General features: G+C 45.4%; 1 protein-coding gene and 1 long non-coding RNA gene across 2 annotated transcripts; one reads left to right on the top strand and one right to left on the bottom strand.

Moving 5' to 3' along the window:
• Positions 1-473: 473 nt before the first annotated feature.
• Positions 474-13,039, top strand: LOC120753221 (uncharacterized). Its single transcript, XR_005701022.1, has 3 exons — positions 474-521; positions 5,437-5,526; positions 7,858-13,039. It is a non-coding gene; the product is annotated as an uncharacterized LOC120753221 (long non-coding RNA).
• Positions 4,318-14,928, bottom strand: ZNF330 (zinc finger protein 330). The gene is made up of 10 exons (XM_040065276.2): positions 14,894-14,928; positions 13,003-13,130; positions 12,731-12,750; positions 12,550-12,620; positions 11,494-11,573; positions 10,091-10,217; positions 9,286-9,390; positions 7,362-7,408; positions 6,247-6,364; positions 4,318-5,904 (listed from the first exon to the last, which is right to left on the bottom strand). Exons 2-10 carry the CDS (start codon positions 13,120-13,122, stop codon positions 5,627-5,629), a joined length of 966 nt encoding a protein of 321 aa, XP_039921210.1. The 5' UTR covers positions 13,123-13,130; positions 14,894-14,928; the 3' UTR covers positions 4,318-5,626.
• Positions 14,929-24,908: the final 9,980 nt, after the last annotated feature.

The following is a 24,908-nucleotide window of genomic DNA, read 5'->3' as shown; positions in this document are numbered from 1 at the left end:
ACTTTAGTTTTCTAGAAGCTGAGATAGTCATATTAATATATTATGAAGGCATTGTAGCAAGAGCGCTAGGATTTTAAGGATAAAACATTCAGGGTCAGCAGAAAACGTATATCATCGTCTGCAAATTCATTTTAGATATAATGAAATAGCAGAGCATAGGAGATCTGTCACATCCTAAATAGGATAAATGTTATTTATACTTTATGCTGCAACATTTCATCTTCTGAAGAGGCAGGAAGGTACAGCAGGAGTCAGCATTTGATCACGTAGCATCTGCAGACGTGCGGGGCAGCCGCAGCAGCTCACCCCACAGCAAGGGCGCAGGGCTGCAGGAATTGCCACGTGTGGGCAAAGCTGGAGGCCAGCTGAGGAGAGAAGCCAGGCACACCTGCCCCACACAGGCTGATGGGCCCTGCTGAGGGGGTGCAGGTGGGACAGAGGGTATAACAAGGGGGGCAGGCAGTGAGTGGGCTGGGAGGTGTCGAGGAGCTTTGGCCGGCCGGGAGTTGCGTGTCCCTTGGGTGAGTGACACCTTGGGTTTCTCTCCAAGGGAAATGTGATGGTCAGGTGCAGCTGGGGGCCAGCAGAGGAGGGGAAAGCTTGTGGCAGTGAGTGCTTTCCTTTGGGAGTGAGCTCTGGTGCTTGCAGAGGTGGCTGCACAGGGTGCAGTGGGTCTGACAGCCCAGGGAATGGCAGGGACCCGTGCTCCAGCACCAGCAGGATGCTGGGCACAGCTCTGCCCTCGGTTGACTAAAACCAAAGTCAGAAATGCTGCTTGCAGGAAAGGCTTCTCGAGCTGTTAATTTGCTGATGACTTTGTGAGCTGTTGAACGAAAGAGCAGAGTTTTTCTGAAGGTGTGATTGGCTTAGATGGAACATGCTACGCTTTATGTTGGCCCTGTCTGCTCTGAAATGCTTTTGACAGTAAATCACAGCAGTGTTCTTGTGCAGTACGAGCAGGTAAATGTCAGGAGGAGATCTTTGAAAGGCATGTGATATCAAAAGTATGGGGACAATGTGGAAGGAATGCAATTTATTAGCTAACTTCTGAATTATTCTTAATGTTCCAAATCTGGCAGCACGTGGCTGTACGTGCTAAATGCCTGGTGAGGAATTGCACAGCGCTCCACAGGAACTGTGAATGCTCTGGCAAACCAAAGCCCCAAGGTGAAGCTCTGCATGATGCTTTCTTGGCCTGCACTGCCAGGCTTAAGAGGAGGGTGCTGAAGAAGCCAGCTGTGAGCATATGGTGTTGTCCTCTGCACACCCTTCCCTCAAAGCGCTCCATTCGGCTTTGTTGTCCAGCTCTAAATAGGGAAACATCTTTATTGAACTTCCTACATCACTTTCTTGCTTCAATCTGTGCTCAATAGATTATTAATGTTTTAATAAGGTAAAAATGGTAACAAGGAGTGCTGTAGAAGCTTGTGGACGTGTTGTGTCATTCCTGAGGAAGGAAGCAAATGCCTTCCTGTGGGATGCAGCTTTGCAGTAGTTGTTTTCCCAGGCAGGAGGCACTGGGGTTTCTGCAGGCTCCCAAAGCAGTCCAGTGAAAGGGCACGTTCCAGTTGTTACACCTTGAGCTGGCACAGCCTGTGAACTGGCGTGGACATCCAGGGTGAAGCCTTTGCACACCTCTCCTGACGGTGGGAAAATCTCCAAGGGGCTCCTCCCTGTCTCTGCCATCAAAATACGGTGCTGAATTTAAATCACACTGAGGACACCCCAAGGGTTTATGCACCTGACTAGCAGGGATTCACTTTCAAAATAATCAACCTCTTTCTCTGTGCCAAAAATAAAACGGTAGAACAGCAGCAGGCAACTGTAGCAGTAAAATACTTGGATTACCTGTTCAAGACATCGTGGAGGGTTGGCATTTTTACACTCCAGTAATTTTTCTTTTTTTTTTTTAATTGGTGGTTTTGTAATGTGAAAATCTACAGCAGATGTGACGTAGCATCAAGATGAAGTTGAAAACATTGCTTGGGCACTGAGGTACTCAGTATTTCTCATTTCAGAAGGAAACCAAAGTGAATTTCTAATTACAGTTAAGTTTGGGAAACACTTTGGGAGAATCACAGGCTGCACCAGTGAGGTTTAAAAGAACGCAGCAAACAATTTAGCATACTTCAGTGTTAGAAAATAGTAGGAGTTGGGATAGCTACAACAGGCTTTCTCATGCTTTGCAGCTCTTTCTCAGCAAACCTGCTTATCTGTGGTAGCTTAATTTGGTGAGAGAGAAATGCAATTTATCTTTTTCCCCTTCCATATTTAAGTACAGGCTCATGAACCTACTGTTTGTTTAGCAAAGGGAAACTTGTGGCTTTTCTATGGATTATTCTTCACATCTGTGACACTGCCTTGCTGATTTTTGTCTAACCTGCTTATGAAAGCTAAAAACTAGGCCCTGCTTCAAATTCCCCATGTGTAGTAGCCAATTACAGCACACATCATCTTAACAAATGAGTGTCATAAAGCATGTTTAGTCTGGAGTTCCATGGGTAGGAGATGGAGAGTCCAAGCTGCAGAGGGCTGCTGCCAACTGGACTATTCAGGCTGTGATTTTGTCAGCTACTCTGTTTTCTATTTATGTACCTACAAAAAAGAGATGGTAAAATCTGTCTACGTCCTAAGTGCTTTGAGCTTTTAGCAAATATTTATTAATTATATGAAAGCTTTCGGGAGATGAGTAATTACATTTCTGCATCTTGTAGAATCTGATCTCTTCCTGCTTTAAGTAGCTTCATCTTTCAGTCTTGAGAGCACTTTCCAGTGAAACTGTTGAAATTTAGAGCAAATATTTTCATGCTAATGGTTAACACGTTAACCTCGTGTTAAAAGCTTTGCTTCACCTTCCCCACTTCTGCTTATGCCCCTGTTGTGTTCCATAAAGCCTCCTGGCATTTAAGATGAACTGTAGATACTGGAGATTATTGAATTGTTTCCACCTGGATAAATGGGAACTTTGCCATTGGCTCCTCTGGAAATAGGATCAGAACCTGCACAGATGCATGGAATGTCTTGCAAGACACACTAATAATACCTAATAATGCCTGGACAAACAGGACTCTGAGCGCTTCCAAGTTTGTCCTCTAGCTCTCTGTGGCATGTCAGAACTGTCCCCCTCTCAAATCAGAACTTCCTTTAACCAGGGACAGGATTTTCAAAGGGAATGTACAGCAATGAAGCTAATGTGACAACACACACATCCTGTCCAGCCTGTGCTGCCCCAGATTGACACGTTTGTCTGCTCCAGCCCGAAGCCACCAGACTACTTTAAAGCGGCTTAAACTTGCCTGTTCTGTCCCCTGGAAGGGCAGGCACTGCAGGGCTAATCCCTGATCCGTTTCCAGACGGGCTGCCAGCACAGGCCTTTCCAGGGGTGAGAACAGCAGCACGAAAGAAACGCCCACCGAGTAGCGACCTTGCCGAATGGCAGCAGGTACCCGAGCGTCTGCTGCTGGCGCCGCTGTGACCTCGCTTCCAGCGTGCCACAGGAGCACACGTTAGCTCTGGAGAACTGATCTGGCGAGGACCAGTACAAGGGCACTTCAATGAGAAAATGAGTAATTCTTTACCCTGATTATGATGATTAATTCTGTTATGTCAGCAGCCTTTGGCACAGCCAGTGACAGCAGGATGTTTCAGAGGGGAAACACCCAATTCAAGAGCCAAGAACCTTAAAGAGGGGGTTTGTGTGGTAAAGCGATGTTAATAAATGACACACGAGCAGCCCTAATTTTACATACACGCAGAAACGCGTGTACTTCCCTGAGTTCTGCACGGGACCTGGTACCGATGTAGAAGTGGTTTGCATTTGAAACATCAGCCAAGATTTAAAAACTGGCACCGTTGCTGGAATTGACCAGCCACAGATGGACTCAATGTGAACGTTTTTGGCTCACAGGCAGCTGAGCAGAAATTCTCTCACACGTGCCAATACCACAAAAAAATAATCAGCGCTGAACTGGCAGGCGTCCCGCTCCCATCACTTTGAGTTTGGCTATGCAAAAGGCTAATCAAGGCATCTCTCAGGCACATCATGTAAGACAGGCCTTTGCACATGATGCTGGATCTTCCAATGTTTGAATGGGATTTGGCTTTCAGACAGTGCTTTCACTTGTTTCCTCTCCAGTTCTAAAGGCATGCACTCACCAGTGGTGCCCCTTTCTCCCACAGAGTTTCTCCCTCAGCTGCCATAACCAAGTTGTGCTCTCTGGCAGGTTGTTTTTGTCCTGGATGGATCCCAGCTCTTGTCTTTCGTGCATTTGGTAGGAGATGTGTTTAGGAGGGAAGTATCACGGCCAGGTTTTCCAATCCTGCTTTGCTAGGAAATGTCCATTTGGCAATCCTAACATCATTAAAAGTGATTCTCAATAGGCTGTGCTCTGCCAACACATGCCCTTAAGCTGTTAAGGAAGAGCAGAGGAACACCACAAAAGCAGGCAATGATATCATCAGCTCAGGCATTTGACAGATAACAAGAAGGGCTCTCTTGCATTAAAGCATGGCATTTAGAAAGCTTGAGGTGGCTGCCCTTGTATCATCATCTGGCTGCTGTAAAACATTCCCCTACAGAGGGAAAATAAGTGCCATCACTTAGATCTGTAGATGGGCAATTGACGTGTTCACTTTCACATCAGAGCCACTGCAAGCACTTCTGCAGGTGTCACCTTCTCAGCTCAGAAGTGCTGATCATTTCCTCGTGCTGGCAGGCCCGCACAGAGCAGTCTTTGGACCCAGCATTTTGAACCCCCCATGTTTTCTCACCTCCTCAGTTCACACACGGCGTTGTTTTCTATCCTTTTCTTCTTTTTAATCATATGCAAGGGAAAGAGCTGAAGGCCAGGTACAGAAGAAACCAGTCTCCTTTTCATCTAATGGGAAACTGCCTTATAGATTTTTGTGGCAGAGAGGATACCAATATTTTATTTCCATAAAAGTTTTCATTATCTGGGGTGGTCTTACAGCGACTATATAAAGCCCCACCAATTAATATCTAATAACAAAAATACTGAAAAGGTGACGTGCAAATACACAGAGAACTAGAGAACTACATTGATCTGCCACAGTGACATAAACAAGGAAGTAATTTCAGTGTCAATTTACACTTTGTACACAACCTGCTTCCCAGCTATTCAAGGGAGATCAATATTTATGACAGCTCATTAGAGAATGCAGTCGACTTTTATTGTGCAGACCGAAAAAAAAAATGCAGTCACCAACCCACCACTGCATTAATGTGTGAAATCGGTTAACAAAATTATTGTAAAAAATAACTTAATTTCTGATGCGCAAATGGAAGCAAGTTCTACAGCTTTCCCACACTGTTGTGTTGATAGGAGAAAATGGCATAGAACCATTGTACTCAGTAACTCAGGGACAAAACCATTCTGTTGTACAGGAGAATAAAAACACCCTGATTTTCTCCCCCAGCCCCAAAGCCAAGAACAGCTCATCTACAGGAGAAATGTCCCTTGGAGTTACTGCAGCAGTCCCACGCTCTTTCCTCTCTAACTCTGCTAAGTAAGTACCTGCTAGAGCTATCCTACTGGCACGTACGCACAACCCAGAGAAGCGCTGCCTGGCTCCTCTGAAATGTCCCTAGCTTGTCAGCACACTGAGCTTAATCTTCTGATTCCTCATAATGTGCATACCCACTAGCATAGGTCCTTCCTAAATTCAAATTGCTGAATACATCCGTGGCCTCAGAATCCGAGTCCTTGCCTCGCTCGTCGTTGTCATCTTCATCATCATCTTCTGCTTCATCCTCCTCGTACTCATCCTCGCGGTCGCCCGCGTCCCCAGACTTGCTGGAGGAAAGGTTTTTCCAGTAGGCATCGTAACCAGAAGCTCCATCTGCATCCTCCCCTCCAGTCTGTCGGCCAAACTTCAAAGAGCGTGCTGCAGGCAAAGAAACAGAATCGTGTTCCCACCAATCCAACATTTCATTTCTGTCTTTTTTTCCCCACTACTTGGAGAGTAGTTGAAATGGCAATTATTTTTCATTTCTTCCACAATTAAAATCTCAAACTAAACAAAAGATTTCACTTTCTTGGAATCAGTGGGTGGTTAAGAATGAGACTGCTCCGTTCCAGAACTCGGAAACACAGAGCGTTTCTCAAAACAAACGAAGCAAAACCGTGCAAAACAGCTGAACGTAACCAGACTTTACTCGGTGCTCCTGGGCAGAAATTATTCACTAATGGCACTTGTTTGGCTTGTTAGCTAGAGAAACTGGCTTACTTGACATGCTCAGATCCTTGGTCTGCTGAGTTTCGTGGCCACATTTAGGGCAAGGAGGCTTTTTCCCCTTTTCCTGCTTGAACACCTTACTTCGCACGTGATCGTCACAGAAACAAGCCTGCGTGTTGAAGGGACAATACAAATGCTTTAATCACAGAGGCACATTCTCCAGCAAGAAGCAAGCAAAAGCCTGTCCAACAGCAGCAGGGCTTTCTGCCTGGGGTGAAAATTGAATGAGGTCTCTCTTGCAGCGGGCATGGGCTCTGCTGGATGCGGTTCCAGGGCTTCTGGGGAAGGGAATGGACGGAAGTGCCCAGAAACGAGCAGAGAAAGTGACATGCTGCAGGGCTGGATTGCCGTGCTGCCCACGAGGAGCCTGGCAAAGCTGGAATAAACGTGAGATGCATGCCACAACAGAACTATGCAGGGGCCTGAAAGCAAGAATTAGGGATGGGACACAAAAACACCTGGAGAATGGAACTATTTGGGACAGGCCATCAATGCCATGGGAGAGTGCAGGGAAAACATATGGAGGGTAAGAAGAGTAGGAGCAGGCAATAAACCAGCACCTGCAGAAATCTGGGCAATGCTGATGATGAAGCAGATGGGACTTTTTACACAAAGCTACTTCTGAGCGTGTAAAACCACAAGCCCAACGTCAACAAATTGGAAAACTGGATTGGATTGGCTGTGGAGATTATTCCTTTGGATGCAGCGATTTCTGGTCAGATAATCACCTGACTGGTTAAAAGAACAACTTTTCTAATTGTACTTCCACGCTGGATCAAAGCATGTTCCAAAGCCTTGCATTCTGCTCACGACCAAGGATTTATTTTGTTGTCCTGGGGTTTTTTTAGGCCCCAACATGTTGCAGGCCCAACTTAAACCAAGAGGCCTGGGCAAAGATCATGTCACACTGTCTTGTGGTGACCAGGCAAGCACAGATAAATGACATTTTGCCCCGCCATGGGTCTGACCCCAGGCGATAGAAACTAACAGAAAAGTATGAATCCTTTTAAAAGTGGAGAGGAAGTCATGGCAAGGCTGATAGCAGCCCTGGAGGCGAAGGAGAACGAGCCTAAAATCAGCTCCTCCCGACTGTCTTTACTCCTCACCTTACAACGCAGGCAGGAATGCTGCCCCAGCCTGTTACAGGAGACACCTGTGGGAGAAAAGCAGCAGGACAAATTCAGTACCTGGAAACTGCAGACCTGTCATGCTTTTAAAACCTTGGAAAAGTATGCAATACCGTAACTGAGGCATTTAGTTTTAATTCCCTGACACAACAGCACCCTGGCAATGTGAATCAGTCATTTTTTAGCCCACGGCACCATTTTACTAGATGTTTTTAACTCTAAACCTTGCTTTGACACAAAAAATGACAAAAAAAAAAAACGTTCAAGAGGGGAAAAATGTCTAACTATTTCTTGAGCTTCCAAACTTTTAAAACCTGAAGTTTCAGAACCAATTTGGTGCTAAGGTTTCATCTTGCTTTTCCTTTTCTCACAACATTCAGAAGAAGTGCTGGAGATGCAAGAACACTTTAAGCTTGCAAACTTCCAAACCCAGAATAGTTGTTACATTCTGTATTCTCTGTCATATCCTCTGCAGATGTACTTGACTGCACAAAACTTCATAAAGAGAGTCTCTCCGTGCTAAAGAACTGGAGCTGGCACACAAGCTGTAAAGAGCAGAGTCAGTGCCCAAAATTTAATTTGTCTGGAGCTTCAAATCGTTATTATTCCACTAGAGGGAGTACAGTGAAGGCAAACACTCAGGAACTGGCAGCAACGCGGAGTGTGGTGAATAGTTACTTCTGGAGAAGCAGTAACACCTACTTTACCAGTTTCTGTGCAAGAGTTCATTCCTTTCCTCCTTGTCTAACCCCTGTGACAGCAGCTTTTGAATCTGAAGTAGTAAATATCACGAGTTTTCCACATGAGCAGGACAGGCGGATTTAGAGCTCTGACATGTGTCTAAAGACGGAACTGGAAATGCTGATGCATATTTATTCATCATTTTTTGAGTATCTGCACTTCAGAAAACCTCTCTGACATAGTGATGGAAAGTAACAGTACCCTTTTTACAGCTAAAATAGATTTATACTACAATTGCATGACCACATTTGAAGTTCACGTACTCCACAAAAGTACGGGTTTTATAATCTCATTACCTCACTGACAAAAATCTTGTTTCTACCAAGTCTGCTCCGTGCCACAAAACACCAAACACAGTGAAAACCCTAAACAAAACTATTCTGGGAGTGATACCACATCTGTGAATTGAGAGCTTCCAACAATCATTGAGAAAACATTCCTGTGGAACAGCTGTTGTTGTCTCAATATTGCTACACAGGAAGAAATTCTGGCAGAATACATCAAGGGAAGCTGAGCAAGGCTTAAAAAATAGCTGGCTAGGAACAAAAGCATGGGAGATGAAAAGGACATAAGAGAGTCTAAAGACACCGGTTAAAACATCGAGATCACAAATATTCTGGACCAGGAGAAATCAATTAGGACAAGAGGTTAGTCAGTTCAAAGGAAAACAGCTTTATGATAAAGAGCACCTTGAACTTCTACAGTAAGAACTGAAAGTGTTGTAATGGTCAAAACACAGGCATGCAGGTTTTGGGGAGGACAAACAAATGCTTGTCTTGTGGTGAACCAAATCGTATTCAATGGTGGGTAGGCAAGAAATACTGCTAGAAAAATTTAGTTATTTCAAATATGCATAGTCTTGGCTTGTTTTGTTTCATTGTTGGGGTTTTTTTTAACTTCCCTTAAAGATTCCCTGTTCCAGCCAGATAAGTAATGGGTGAGCAAAGTCGGGCAGGGCCATCACATCCTCTTACAAATACCAGTTTCAGTTTTGTCCACACAGTTAATCGAAGAGCCTGGCAGGAAAACAACTGCCGTGTGTGCCCTGGCATGGAGGAAGTTCCAGGAAAGAGGAAAAAGTTCCAGTCTGGAGCACAGAGGAAGCAAGCAGAGAGTCAGCCTGGCTGTGCTGAATGGGACAATGAATAATTAATTAACTTACATTTAAACGTCTCTGCTTCCAGAACTTGGCAGCTGGCTTGATGCTCAAACTGATCATCTTCACAGAGGAAATCATGGCAAAAAGAGCAGGCGAATATTCTGCCTCCTGAAAGATTGATCAGGGTAAAATAATCAACAACAGGCTCAGGCATCAAGTCTTGCTCTGCAAACAATTTAGGCAGCAGTTTTGACTGCAGACCAGTTCTCCCCACTGTCACAAATGCTTCAAGGTCCTAAATCGGACACTGCCGTCCTCCTTATCCTACAATATAAGACAGCATAACTACAAAGTAAGCATTACTTCTGGTACTTTTCTTCATTTTAATTTGACTGTAGCATTAACTGTTTTTCTTAGATCAGATCACACTCTCACCCAGTCTTCTCTGCTCGGCTCTGACACACACCTGAAATAAACACTTCAAAGGATTCCACAAATGGAGACCAGTAAGCAACTGGGAATCCAAATACCTGCGCTAGTGCAGAAGAACGGAGTAAGAATGGCAAGAAACTGCGTTGGCAATTTGATGCAGTGCTTAGTTATGTGAATAATTAAGCTGATAGAACCATTATAATTTAGATTACAGCATCATCCCTGAGCTGAGCACTGTATGCTCTTGAGCAGGTCATTTACTTTCCCCGCTGCATAATGAGTGTTTTTAAAATAGGGAGGATCCCTGCTTTGAACAAACATACTGCAAGGCCTAATCAGTGAAGACTGAAAAGGCAGTGTTAAGAATATAGGGGCACTAACTTAAGCAATGGAAGGAAAGGAGTGTAATTCATATTTTGAGACGTGAACAACCTACCGTGGTCCCAGACGCTCCTCTCGCACTCGACGCACTCCGCGTCTGCCAGAGGGCAGGTACAGGCGTGGGTGCTGAGACACTTCCTCCCGTGACACACCCAGGCTTCACAGAAATCACAGATTGCACCCTGCAACCGCAGCGAGGCACCACCTCAGGGCTTTGCAACACCAGCACAGACCTGTCCCACCACCCCCAGCGCATCCCAGCGTCCCTCCTCTCCACGGGCCCGCTTTGGCTGAGTGGGAGCGCTGAACCGAGCCCAGCTGCTCCACAGTTCATGTCTGCTCGTCGTTCATCTCTGCACGATTAACTACGATGCAAAATCCTTTGCTTATCTATCTCAGCTCTGGGTTTTTACATCTCTTGTCGCTTCTTTTGCACACGGTGAATTGTGTCCTCCAGCTGAAACCTGGGATCCATAAACTATAACAATGTTCTGGCAGAAATGAAATTTCAAAGAAATGCCTCTAGACTCTTACAGCTGAAATCGCTCATTTGGAGTTTAAACTCTGCTACATTAGAGCACAAGCTCTGCAGAGAGCAAAGATCATCACAAGCAAGTTAAGACTCTTTGACTTTTGACTATATGGTAAGATCTCCACTTCAGCTGTCCTTAACTGTAGCATTTAGGAAGCCTTTCCAGCCCACAGGTAACTGATTGCTGTGTGCGTTACATGCACACGGAGCCAAGGAAACAAGGATGAACCCAAACCTCACGGCTGGTGCATTCACTCCTGCACCAGTGAATGCACGGGGTGAGTTCAGAACAGCAGCATGTAAAGGCTGGCTGTGTTTCTGAGAACAGCTGACAGCCAGCTGCAGGCAGCAGCAGCACACAGGTTTAGCCCATTTAATCCAGAGGCTCTGACAGGTCCCACCTCGCTTCTCAGAATGCAGACACTAACTTGTCCTGCTAAGCACAAAACTTCAAAGGCCTGAAGATATGATTGTCTCTAATTAAGAGCCCAAAAGAGGGGGTTTGTTCATTAAAATTCCCCTCTAATGGAACAGATTCCTCTCTGTGGTGCTGATGATCTCTGCAGCACTAAGATAGAGACAAAAGTCTGCAGGTTTCTGCAGAATAATCCTACATTTTAATGATGCTGGGAATTGTCTGGGGGCATGTAAAGGTCCAGTGCATGTGCTTAGGGCCTGCCACCAACACAGATCCATTAGCATCCACGACATGTGCTGGAGTTTGCAGGAGCTGAATCTAAAAATGAAGGACTTGGGGATTTCAGTACAAGGGAAAAATCAGTTTGTTACAGAAAAGCGGGGGAAAAAGCCAACTTGGCAGGGTGCACACTATCATTCCATAAATCTGTTGTATCATTTTTTCCAGGAAGATGTGCACAGAATATCCTCACAGTGCAAACAAAAAGGCTGTAATTTTGTATACATACCACCATAGCTAGTCCAGTACTGTACACACCAGCATGCTTTATAACACAGTCTGAAGACTTCATCATGCATTTGGTTTTTCCTGTTTAAAATAAAAAGGCAAGCAACCATAAGAAAACTGTGTAAAAATAAACTTTTAAAACAAGTAGAATGTAAGAACAGCAGTTCGACGAAATGCCTGTGCTTAGCCATAAATCTGGGTAAGAACAATGCAAAGATGTTTGCGTTAAATCAATTGTTTGTTTTCAGTCAAATCTCTTGCCCCTGGAAAATCTCTTGCCTCTCTCCCAGAGAGGAGACTTGTGACACAGTGCCCCTGCACACTAACAGCCTGGCTTCCAGAAACGCTCAGCCTCTGCAGGTCACAGCAAAGGCACTGAAAGCTGCACGTCAGCACCTCCGAGAGTCAAACTCCAAAGCAGCCAAACTGCTTCAGGGCAAAGGGAAATCTGCAGTGATGTGCTGGAACAGTGCAACAACAAAAGTCACCTCAGTATGAAATGAATATCAACACCTCCTGTAAGCAAACAGCTGTTTAAAAACAAAGGGCATTTTGAGCCCTTCTCTTCTAATTTCAAAGCACCAGCCCTCAACCCCACGTAAATAACAAGAGTTGCACGTTACATTACAACCCCATGCAAGGTAAATAACATATTGTTGCTTCAATTGATATTGAATTGATCAGAAATTATATAATCCCTAAAAAAGCAGTATTTATTGGTGCCTTGCTTGCAGTCAGAGCTTCTTCAGTTTTGCTGCTGTTATGAAACAATGCTCCTCATGGTCAATCTATGGAAACTGTCACACCTCTCAAACCTAAAAGAAAGCCAGACAAATTCTTCCAAAGATTAGCCACGATCCAGGCCTGCAAACCTCTGGGGGCTGGATGCACATATACTGATCAAACAAGATCACTTCTCAAGGAGGACACTCACAGCAGATTCAAAAGGACATCACAGAGGTCCTTTAGGATAAATCTACTGTAACAGAGGTACTGAGAGCTGAACACCACGAACAGGACTGAGAACACCTCGTTCTCACCCATTATTTCTACTCACCACACTGTGCACAAATGGGCAGCTTCTGAACAGAGTTACAGAAGTAACAAAAAGCTCTATTCTTCTGTCGTCTGGGCACACAGAGGGGAAAAAAACAAAAAGGAAGTGTTAAGCATTAAAAAAAAAAACCTGTAAAATGTCTGAAACAAACTGCTGGTTTTAGAAGGGTAAAGATTCTTACCTTTGGCACTTGTCACATTCCTAAAGAGAAGAAATAAAACTCTGGTGATTATTTTCATTCTAGGTAAAATACATAAAATTTACAGACCTCCACAGGGAGCTACAGTTAGGATCCAAACCTTTTAATCAATATTCCCTCCTGGTGCAAACATAACCTTAAATATCAAGGAAGGATAGCAGGAAGAAGGGCATTCCAGTGGCATTAAATGCAGTCAAGGTATTTATCACTGGGTTTTAAGGTATTTTAAGACAGAACACTTGAGGTTAATTTACCATTGAAGCATTACAGGGATGTTTGGCCAGGTCTATGTTGGCTCGTGAAGCCCTTATCTGCTTCTCCCGCTCCCGACGGTTCTCAGCTTTCTTACGAGCACCAGTCTTTTTCTTAGGCATGTTTCACTCTGTGGGGGGAAAAGCAGGGATGGAATGAACACACACAAAACTGTGGAGGTAAGTACATGGACACACACGACACATCTGGCGCTAAACCCGGATCTTGCAGCTCCTGCATTAACTGTGCTTCATCTCCGTTCGTTTCCCCGTCTGAAAGTTCCTTCTGAAATGCAGAATAAGGGGGCAATCCACGAGGAAGAGCCATGTGACAAACCCTAAAGGATCCTGTGATGTGGAAAACTTTGCTGTCCTGAACTTTGTGTTTAACTATCTCTGAAGTGTTTTGCCTCAAAAAAAAAAAGAAACCATTACCATCTGTAGGCTGCTTTGTGAAGGACCTCTGGTTTTGGTTTGCCTTGCCTGTTTAAGAAGCATCTGTATGGACAGCTGCAGCATCAACAGGCAGTCAATTCTAGCAGCTTCAACTCAGAAGAAAAATTAGTATCTTCACTCAAAAGGTCTTATAAACCAAAGAATCCTCACTCTCCTGAACACAGAAATATATTGTCCTGACCAGATACCAAAATTTGCTTTTGATAGCACACATAAATCAGTTTTCTTGCCCTGCAGCATTTTGCACAGTGTTTAAATCATATTAGTGTCATATTTTGTAGTCAAAATTATATTGCTGTGCTGCCTGCTGGCAACTGTCATTATTCCAGAGCGTGGCACTACTGACACTGGCTGTCCAATATCAGGCTCCACACTAATTTTCAAGCCACTCAGATGCTGATTTAACAACAGCATCTGATGGTTAGTATTTATACCTTGACTTCTTCACATTCCCTCACAATGGAAAGCAGCAAAATGACAAACTGTTCGCATGAACAGGACTGCCCCGGTGCCCCCTGAGGACACGGATGATGGGGAATTTTAGATGGCTGTTCTCAGAAAGTCGCACCGAACCAAGTAACAACAGAACCGCAGTGGTGGATCTTAACCCGTGCTCGTGCTATGTGAGGTGCATCACCAATCCTCTGCTGAGCTCACGGCTTCTGGTCCTTGGTGAGCTCCCAAAGACAGCCCTGACTGCCCCAGCAGGTTCCTGGATGCTCCGTGCCGAGCAGGACAGTGCCTCGCCTCGTTCCCTGCTGGTGCACTGCCCACCCTGCTGTGACCAACAGCTGGAAGGAGCTGTTCACTGCGGGCGGGCAGCTGCGGGGCCGCAGATGCCAACACCCACAAGAGGCTTTCTGTATTGCAAGGTTCCTTGTGCTTGACCATCGAACGGCTTTCACTCTAATCTAGTGTTAATTACAATTTACAAAAAAAAAAAAAAAAAAAAAAAAAAAAAAAAAAAAAAAAAAAAAGTACTGACGGTAGTTCGTACTCCAAAGGATCATGAACTGAACTCCCTAACAAGGCAAGCCTCATTTTCCAGGCGCTGCGATGCTGTGCCGTGAGCGCCCGTGCGTGTGGGGCTTTCCCCAGCTTCCCCTGCCCCATTCCCGGCCCCGCGGGGATGCGCTCCGAGGCCGTGCGCTGCAGCGCCGGTGCACGGCACCCTGCCGGCTTTCGGCGCTTCCCTCATCTCCAGCATCGGGCCCGCACCCGGGCCGCCCCCCGCTGCCAACCCGCATCGCCGCCGCCGCCGCCCTCCCCGGCACTCGGCCGTGGCGGAGCCGGACACCGCCTCGCCTGCCGGGGCCCGGAACCGAGACCCTCAGCGCCTCTAGCCCGGCCCCTCTGAGGCACCGCCGCTCCGTCAGCGGCGCTGGCCCGTCCCCCATCCCAATGCCCGTTGCCACCCCCGTTCCCATCCCGCTCGCACCTGGCCGGGGCGGCGCGCGGAAGGCGGAAGCGGCGGTGCGGCGCGCTGCGCTGCCCGCCCGGCCCGCGCCGCCCGGCGGGAACGTTCCGAGCGCCGCCGTGCCCCCTTCGGCTGCGGGAACGTGTTCGCCTTCGGGGCGGCCGCGCCTCAGCCCTCCGTGTGGAGAGACAGAGCTCTGGGCGTAGTGACTGCAGTGGTTACTTGTGGCTGTAATGGGCGCCCGAAAAGTTATCTGCGAAATCGTTCATCTGTGGCGTTTGCTGGTTTTAAAATGAAGTGTTGATTAATCTGAACGGCAGGAACGCGATGTAGCTTAAAAAGGGAAACTTTATCCGTGCTATAAAAACCACCCTTCACACAGCTCTGTCTGACCTGAGGTTGTGCAAGTCACTGTCACGGATGGATATTGCCGAGAAAACCCTTTGTGAAAATCATTCGGAGATGAATTGGATAGAAATTTAATGGCAAGCGCGTGGATCGCATTCCAGTGTCACATTTCATGGTCTTTCACCTAGAAAGGGTTTGATGCGTATACAAGTAAGATCTAGGGCATCGATTCACTCGCGTGAGGTGGTTGTGTTGCTTCACATTGTTATAAACGACTCAGCCATCAAGCGGGAATGAGTTATAAAAGTTTTATTGAGAACAAATGAGAATTACACCGAGCAAGAGGGAGCGAGGCTGAGCTGGGCCACAAAATGGCGGCGGCGCCTGTGGTAGCCGTGGTGTTGCTCCGGCCGTGTACAGATTTATAAACAGTCACACATATTTCAGCACTTTCCACACGTGTGCCCCGAGTCTGCCGCTTGACACTCCTCCAGCGTCCATCAGTGGAGGCCTTCCTGCATCCAGGTGGGAGGTGAGGCGCTGTCAGGCCGAGGGACAAGCATTCCCCGTCCGGCTGCGTGTTCACGGCCTGCCCACACCCCTCCATCAACCCCTGCCACCAGAGCTGTCTCAACAGAGACAGCAACAACAGAGCCTCCTGTCAAAAGGAACTTTAAACCTTAACGAAGCTGCTTTTAACGCCCACAATAAAAAAACTGCGGGAGCCAATCACCATCCCTAACGACTTGGTCGTGTAATTCTTCCTGAGAGGTGGCTGCTGGTTATGGAACGTGATTTTCACTCAGTGAGAGATGAGAGATGCAGGTTTTCATGGGCCATCGTTGCCTCTCCAGGAAGAGCTCCTAACTTTTGTTAGAGGCCGCCAGTGAGTCTCCCACAACGATTTGTTTTGCTTTTCCTTCAAGGCGTGATCTTCACAGCAGGTTAGTGGGTTTCTGTCACAGAAAACAGAGCTATTGTTTAGCAACAAAAAAATCGTGGTGGTCACTAAACTGGACACTTCTTCGTGAGATAGTGTGTGGAGAAGTAATTTTTAATTATTTTCAGTAGCCCTGGCCACATGCTGTTTAACTAAAAACCTGAGTAGAAAATACCATCTTTTCTTACATGTTAGAGGCTTTTTTGTGTGTCTCACTTTTCTTAATGAATGTCATTAATTACCAATATCCTTGTATTCTGCTTGTGACCATTGTAGTCTGGTTTAGGCAGCCACAGATGCAAGAACACAATGAGGATAAATATTACAGTTGTTGGGAAAAAATACAAACAGAAAGTTTTCAATCTATTTTATAATCATTATCCTAGTCAGCTAATCTGCTCTCATGAATGGATGGAGCTGTTGAAGAAAGAACTATTTCACATGCACAGATGTGAAATTTTTACATAAACTCATTTTTACATAACCCCATTTTTACATAAACTCATGAATGAAAAATAAGGAGAAATCTAGAAAAAAACCCCAAGGAGACATGTAGACACTAAGATTTTTATCTTAGTTTTATTTTACCCTGTGAAACAGTATCTGACTCAAATATGTTCCAGAAACCACCCTCTAGATGGCAGGAGTTTGTCACTTCACTCATGAGCAGTAAAACAGTAAAACATCTTATTTTCAGAACCAATAGAGTGGCCTAGGGCTGTAATGCAAGTGAATTAAAAATAATTTAAAAAATAATTAGACGAGAATAACCAATTTAGAGCTTACCGAATTTCCATTAGCAGTACTGGACTAGTCTCTGGGGGGTTATTGCAGACTTGTTTTGAAGAAACTGCAGCAAGTAACGTGAGCCAGCCTCATTTTTAGAGGTGTTTTCAGTTCCCTTTGTGCGGGAAGCCGTGGAAGGACGGTGAGTGTGTCTCTGGAGGGTTATCATTCCAAATTGCCTGGATCAGAACTGTCACGTCTTTGCTTAATGCCTACTGTGGCTGGCCAAGATGACAGGTGAGGGCCCCCCTACGCTGCCTGGAAAAGGTGTTTGTCTGGTCAAGAGCTTTCGAGGCAGCACGTATGTTGGTGCCTGTCTTAACCCTAAGCCGAGCTACCTGTAGAGGACACTAGAGAGAAAAAAGAAAGTCACTTCTGTAAGCCAAACGATGCAATGACAGCAGAGCTGTGAAGGCATAACCCCGCAGCAGCACGCACTGGTTTGCTCTTCTCCTCCACTCTGCCGTGTCATCACGCATCTCATGAAGTTAGTTTTGCCTCTACAAAGGGCCAGAGGATGCTAATAAATCAGAATCTCTCTCAAAAAAAAGTATGTGCGGGATACAGAGCAATGGCATTTTGTGCAGTATCTTTCCACCCTCGCTCTCCTTGTTGTTCACCTTTCAGAGCCATGTGGCAAGGGTGGCACTCTGGATTCCATACTGATTGCTGGTAGATGCACGTTTTTAAGGCAGTAAATTCACGTTTCAAATGGGGCTAATTCAGCAGAAGAGTGTTGTGCACAGTTGTCTGCGGGAAGGTGGGCTTGCTTTTTCCAGCGGCAAAGCTGAGTGGTGCCACCGCGGCGCCACGTTCCAGCTCACGTGGACACCGAGCATCTTCACAGCTGTTCTGCTCTCTTCTTCCTCTGCTCATCTCATAAAAATTCTTCCTTTGCCGTGAGAGCACGTGTCAGGCGTGGACATTCATTTATTCCGTAAGTTAGTCATGTGATAATAGACGATTCATGCCTTCTCCCTTCTACTGCTGAAAATCACGGAGAGCAGAAAGGAAAAGCTGGAAATGAGGTGTGTGCCCAGCCTCTGTCAGAATGGCAATGTTGTGGGGCAGATAAGGCCTCCGTATGCAGTGACACTGGACTGTGCTGCATGACAATGGAAGGTTTTACTGCCTTTTGTCGTGGTAGCTCAGTCCCTTTAAAAGATCCGAGAAAGCATGATATCTCTCAACTTGAAATAAACACTGACCTGAGTTGTCGTCATTTACTTTTAATTGAATGAACTGAAATTCCTTTTTCTCTAAATAATATGCTTGTTCTGATCTAATTAAGCCTCTATTACCTACCTGCCTATTACCATAATTATCTCCATTATTGCAATGTTTCCTTGCAGCATTCAGTATGTTTTCCTCTCTGGGGAATGCATTGTAAAATAGGTGCAGCATATACCTCTCTAAATGACCTTTGAAATGGCATACATCAAATTTAATTTGTTTTTAAATCCCGGCCTTGCAGCAACTGACCTTAAAAGTCATGTCAATATTTGTTTGATGTAAGATAATTTTGTCTGAAGACATTTATACTTGCTCATTTAACTACATAAAGAAACGGGAAACAAAGAAAATAACTTGAGGTGAAAATCTCTACTGACGTCTACTGAGTTGGCATGTTCAAATATAATATTTTAAAATAGGGATCCTAGATTTAGATGTTTTAAAGATTCGTGTGTGATGTTTTTTCCCCCCCTGCTATTAAACCTCGTGCTTGCAGTCATTAATCTTAGCCCTGGAAAGTCGTTCCCCAAGAAATTTCTAGATGGGTGTTTTGTCTGGTCAGTGTTTGTGGAATGTATCAAGAGGGAGAAGAAGAGAGATAAGAGAAAAAACAAAAAGAGAAATTTTGCTGTTAAGTGATTAGAGCCTTGATTCAGGGAGCTCCCTCAGCTGTCAACTTCTTTATTAAAATCTATTAATCTTTTCTCTGACATTCAAGTTGCATTTTTCACATATCTTCCATGACTTCAACAAAATGCTGCACAGCATTTTTTATCACGGTGTCTTACTGGGGCTCTTTTGTTTTGTTTTTTGAGATGAAGGATACGCAGTAAAGCTAATACTGGGATTTATGCGCACAATTAGCGTGCCATCCCATGATAATTACCATATATTAATTAAGATTGCTGAGGTGAGGGGATAGCACAAGACTAATCAGTTACTCCTTTGGTAACATAAGGGGGAAGCTGCAATTTTTGGTTCCGGAGAAAGGACTTGTCTGGTGGCAAGTTATCAGCGTTATTTTTCCACGATGAAGTTGCAATAATATCATAAATCACCTTGTTTCTCTCCCCTCTGATCCCATCAAGAGGCTGGCACATAGTGATGTATTTGCTGCACAGGTGACACTGAGAGGCTTTTGTTTGGGAAGATGGGGAGGGAGATGCCTGATAAATGGCAGCACCTGTGTGACAGAAATGAAAAAGGTGAAAAGAAAAAAAAATCAAGGTCAGGCGGAGGATGAGCGGAGGCAAGAATTTCTCTCTCGGTGCTGGAGGCTCGTCAGGTGGAAGTGGCAGAGGAGAATGAAAAACGTGAATGTGTTAATTGGTCACAGGACAGGAGAGTAATTCACACAGGTGATCAGGAAACTGAGAAGCCCCTCCCACAGGAGGAGGCCAGAAGTGTGTCTGGCAAAATGGAAGGTTAGAATGGGGTTCCTGTCTGTGTGCTGAGTTAGAGGGGTGAGCAAAATGCCTGCTCTAGCACGAGAGCAAATGGATATGAAACTTTACAGCCTGGAGCCACGGCAGGGGAGAGAACAACAGTGGGAGAGTGTCAAGGTTCAGGGGACGTCGTTTTGTGGTGTATGGAGAGAGCTGACAGAGTTTAATCTGGAGAAGGGAAGGCTGAGAAGATCTAATTGCTGTCTTTGAGGACCTAGAGGAAACTTATAGAGAAGACAGAGCCAGGCTCTTCTCAAGGGTGCCCAGTGACAACATGGCAGGCAACAGCCACAAGCTGCAGCAAGAGGAATTACAGCTGAGACACAAAAACAAGAATTCTTTGAAGCGAGCATGGTTAAGCAGTGGAAAATCTGTGCTGGAGCCCCAAGCACTGAGAACAAGAAACTCTCTTGTATTTAGAATGGACATTATTAAAGTAACACAATGAATTAGATAGGAGGGGACCTCCAGAAGTCACCTATCCCAGTCTCCTGATGAAAGTTTCCACTTCAAATAAGGCTGGTCAAGGCCTTGTCAGGCTGAATCTTAAGTGTTGCCATGGATGGGGATTGCAGAACTGCTCTGGACACCCTTTTCCCAGGATTAACAGCCCTCCCTGCAAAGATCCTGAACAGGAGGCTCCTACTGATTTCAAAGGCGGTTGGACTGGGTCCTAGATGAGGTAGGATATTTGTTTGCCTTATTTTTCTGAAATATCTGTTCTAACAAATTCAATGTTTCAGCTGTTGCGTGTTTTTCTTCTCCCACTGAGCTGTGTGACATGTTCCTCTTTGGTGTCACTTCTTATCCAGATAGCAATTTTTCTCCTTTAATTATGGCTTTTCCTTGTTCAGTTTGTAGAAATCTTATGCAAATATGAACTGAATGGTTTTCCCGTCTAATTACAGCTCCATTTAGATGACATAAATATCAGTGGCACTGAGCACTGGCTGAATTAAATACTGGATTTATTTAGCTAATGAAGGCTGAAGGACAGATCATTTGTTTTATGGCATTCAGCATGGGTGCCTTAGCTGTCGGTTCAGAGGACCGAGAGGGAATTTTTGCGTCAAGTGTTCGCTTCCCTGACATTGTGAGGAGCTCTCTCTTACCATCTCTTCCACAGAATTAACAAGCTCCCATCTTATTTCCCCTCACGGTGTTTATGAAAAGCACTGTGGATAAAGAACAGGATGGCAGCCAGTGTAGCATGGCACCTTAGAGCAATTCATCATATATTGAATTTCACAGCGGAGGTGATGCGATACCTGTATTATAAATAAGATGTTTGAGTGCAGGCAATCGAGTGTCAAATCAGATGCTGATGGCACTGTGAAAAATGACACTTGGAACCATTTCTAGGCATGGGTATCAGTCCTCAGTATTCTGATTGATTTAGAAAACCCGTTTGTTTATGTTCCACTTCTGTTAGTTGATACTCTGAAAACAGTTTCTATTCATTCTCATTTGTGTTTTATTAGATTTCATTTATAGCGCAAAGCTGTAATAACAGTTCTATTGCTTCTCAAGCACCTGTACATTTAGACTTATTGAAATGTCACTATAAATAGTCATGTGCTCACCGTGTTTACTAAACTCCTTATTTATATTAATTGTGGAGTAATGAATCTGCAGCCCTACTCTGAGCCAGAGCTTATCCACCGGTGATGTATTGTGAAATACATTTTCATTTTTATAACAGGTGTTTGAAGCGTAGTGCTGTTAAAAAGCTGCACAAAAGCCTTTTTGATGGAGTGTGAGGAGGATTGAAGGGTTTGCTCCAATTATTTAATTGGATTTACATATTATTTAAAACACTAGTGAAAACTGCACGGCTATTGTGGCTAAAGGCAAGACAAAAGCAAGCAGTTTGTGAAAGCAGCATTCCGGGCTGTGAGCTGCTTTCTGTGTTCACTTTTACCAGCTTGTATCTCTTTTTGGAGGCGGAGCTCTGCGCTCTGCGCCGAGGGTGAGTCTGGTGGCTCACTGGAGGTACCGAGGTGTTTGAGGAGTTGTTTGTTTGTTTGTTTTGCTGTGTCTCCTGTCGGTGTCATGTCTCTGGGCAGGCTCTCTGCCACCTGCAGCCAGGGTGGCCACGTATTTCATAGGAAGTTAAATATTTGTCTGCAAGGGCCTCGAGGCTACGAATTTGCAATTTGCACGAGGAGGAGTGAAGTTAGAGAGGAATAACTTCTGGTCACTGCCTGCTCCTCTGTGTCTGGCCCCCTCTGAGCTTGAAGACCTTCCAGGCATCCTACAGAAGCTGCTGGTGTAACAGATCCGGGCTGGAAGATGGACGGGCTGCCCCTGGCAGCCGGGACCTTTCCAGGGCCTTTTCGTTTGTACCATTGCCCCGCTGAAGTAAGATGTTGCTCGCGTTTGTTTTTTGCAAGTGGCTGCGTGGTGGAGTTTATTTGCAGAGTGGTATTTTTGTCACTGGTCAGTTAATTTTAAATCCAATTCGTTTCAGAGGGCTCAGACCTTTTAAATGAGCTTACTGTTTTCCGATGTTAACTCCAGCTAAAACAGTCGAGGATGAACTGGAGCACTGGCCTAGAAAGGAAAAGCTTCACAGCCCATTACCGATCCCCGGAGCCACCTCATCCCCTTTACTGTCGTGTAATGTTTGTTTAATGTAAAATTTCCATATAAAGCCAAACAAAATAGAACCCGAAATGCAGAACAGCGGCTCCTTGCCGTTCAGATATTAAAACGTGACGGTAGAGGAAATGAGATTTCCTTTCATGAGTGCATTAGTGACCCTGGGGGGACCCTCACCAGGGAAACGCCGGGGCGGTGAGAAAAGGCTCAGCTCGGAGGAGAGGGTGCGTGAGCCTCTTGTGGCACCGTGGGCTGCAGTCACTGGGGACTTTTGTTCTCAGCTCCAGGGGAGAGGAGCCCTTGTGGCAGCCCGTGAGGATTTCTGAAATCGGCGCCCTGGGCCAGGCTGTCGCCGTGCGCGTTGCCAAGTGTATCTGGGCAGGAGTGTCGCCGTGTCACTGCCTGAGGAGGCTCGTCATTCCATGAGGCGCCGAGGATTTCTGTGCCTGAGCGACTGTCCCTCTGCTCAAATATGAATAAATAACATTCAGAGCCTCCAGTCATTCTAACAGGGTTTAATCAAGGCTATCAAATAGCTGGATTGTCAAAAAAAACCCCGTTCCTTGCAGAATTTATTCGTGGGGTTTCGGGGACTGAACTAAATTCAGCAGCCCAGCAGTTTCTCCTGGGTCATTTAAAGCTCCCAGAAAGATCAAAGGAAGAGCTCTAATTAAGATCTTTGAAAACATGAAGCCCAAATGGGATGGCTTGTGTGAAAGGTGGAAATGACAGCTCAACAGGCGCCTCTGCGGTCACGGGTGGAGCTGTGGAGTTTTGCGCAGCAAAAATCCAGCAAACAGCCGGGTGTTGACTGCAGCATCCATCCATCGGTGAGCTGGGGATTGAAGGGACTTGGTGATGAGGAGAGAGCGTGCAAAATGGGAAAGGCAGCCTGAAAACACCTGCTGAGGGTGCTGGGAGAGGGCAAGGGAGAGTATGTCGGAGCTGCCTCGGTGAGCGTGAGGCAAAGCGACACGCTTTCGCATGGAGCTGGTGAGTCTGGCGCTCGGAGCACGGCCCTCGCCGGGCTGGCCCGTGCCCCGCAGTCACCCTGGCCTCACCCTGCCTCTGCCCCCGAGGGAATGTTGGTGTCACAGCCTCCCCCACTGGCAGCTCTGTGCTCTCACCTCCAGCTCTCAGATGCCCCCACCGCCACGGTGAGGCACAAAGGAAGGCGAATGAAGTGAGGGCCGCTCTGTGGTTGAATATGAAGACATTCCAGGAATGCTCTGGGGTTACCAGAGCTTTTCTAAAGGGCTATTTTTTTTTTTTTTTTTTCCACCACAAAGTCAGCGAGTGAGTCTGAATTCAACCTTGAGAAGGTTTTGAAGAGAATAGGGCAATGGTCCTTGTTGGGGAGTGGTGCAATTCCTTCATTTCACAGCTGGACAGTCACGAGCAGCAGTCTCAGGGAGTATCAGCGTCCTGCATCTCTTAAAGAGCAGTGGAAGCACTGGAAAGGTGTTGTGCAAGCAAGCTAGGGAAATTGCACATTCTTCCCTCTGGTTAACCCGATCTGCCATTACATCAGACTTCCCTGCACTCAGCCTCAGCAGTTGCTTTTCAGCCTGGTGCTGGTCTCATCCAAATGGGTGAGAGCATTGTTTGCATCTGAGCTGAAGGGGATGTAAAGTTTGGAGCGATTTTTTAATTGCTGATATTTCATCCCTGCTATGTAGCAATGCCCACCAGAGGAATGCAACAAATGCAGTGTGCCATGGCCCATCTAAGAACAGAGCTGGAACAGAGGTGCATAAAAGCAGTTACTGAAAGCTGGTCAAATACTGTCCTCAGAGAGTTTGTTCCCCTATCTCTGTTGTGCAGCTACATCTCTTGTGGAGCAGTTGCAGCTCATAAATAGGAAGTGGGAGTACCACAGAAATCCTTAGGAAAGAAGGATGCAGAGATAAATGCAGGCAAACATGAAACACAATTATCCAGCCTGGAAGGGGGTTGCTGCACAGATCTTGTTGCCTTTCCTTTGGGGAGTTTTGCTCACACGGACTTTCCACTTTCATCCTGTGACAGAAGATATTTTCACTTTTCATGGGAAATACAATAGAGCTGTGAAACAACCAGAGATGGTGTTTTTACCCTACAGAAAGTAGCCATAATTCGTTTGAAAATTTTAGATGGTATATTTTTATCACTTTAGATACAACATAAATATGGATTTTGTCAGGCCTAGTAATATAGTTTGAATATTCGGTGTACTTGTACATTGGTCTATGATCCATGTAGTATAAAAAAATAACTTTCTATGTGAGCAGAAGGTCATCTGTTTGGTAGAGCTACTCAGTATATTGCAGTGTCCAGGTGTAAGCCACAGTACAGTGATTTCCTTATATAGTGTATATGCAATTATGAAGAATATTTAATATATTTTGTCTTCATTCCCCCAACGTAATTATTTTTTTCGGTTGGACTGTCTGTTTCTCTAATGTTAATTAACAGCGATGCTGGTAAGAAAAAGTGAGATGAGGACAGTCGTGGCTAAAATGTGAAACAAATGTTAATTGTGCAATACTTCATTTAAAAATTAATTTTAAGCACAGTGACAAATGTACGCTATGGCTAGAAAATTGGCACGTAACATATCCATGAAATCATTGAATTGGGTTCCTTTCCTTTTGCAGTATCCGTCCTGGAAGCTTTTAGTATTTCAATAAATTGTAGGTGCTTA

Source organism: Hirundo rustica, chromosome 5, assembly GCF_015227805.2.
Source record: "Hirundo rustica isolate bHirRus1 chromosome 5, bHirRus1.pri.v3, whole genome shotgun sequence".
Classification (NCBI taxonomy): Eukaryota; Metazoa; Chordata; class Aves; order Passeriformes; family Hirundinidae; genus Hirundo; species Hirundo rustica.
Note: the sequence above shows the minus strand (reverse complement) of the source record. Positions and strands in the feature narration are given on the sequence as shown.

Coding starts and splice junctions, on each gene's coding strand:
- ZNF330 (XM_040065276.2), bottom strand. CDS start 13,122: ATGCCTAAGAAAAAGACTGGTGCTCGTAAGAAAGCTGAGAACCGTCGG. Junction 12,751..13,002: donor ATCCCTGTAATGCTTCAATG/GTAAATTAACCT, acceptor TCTTCTCTTTAG/GAATGTGACAAGTGCCAAAG. Junction 11,574..12,549: donor GCCCATTTGTGCACAGTGTG/GTGAGTAGAAAT, acceptor TATTTTAAACAG/GAAAAACCAAATGCATGATG.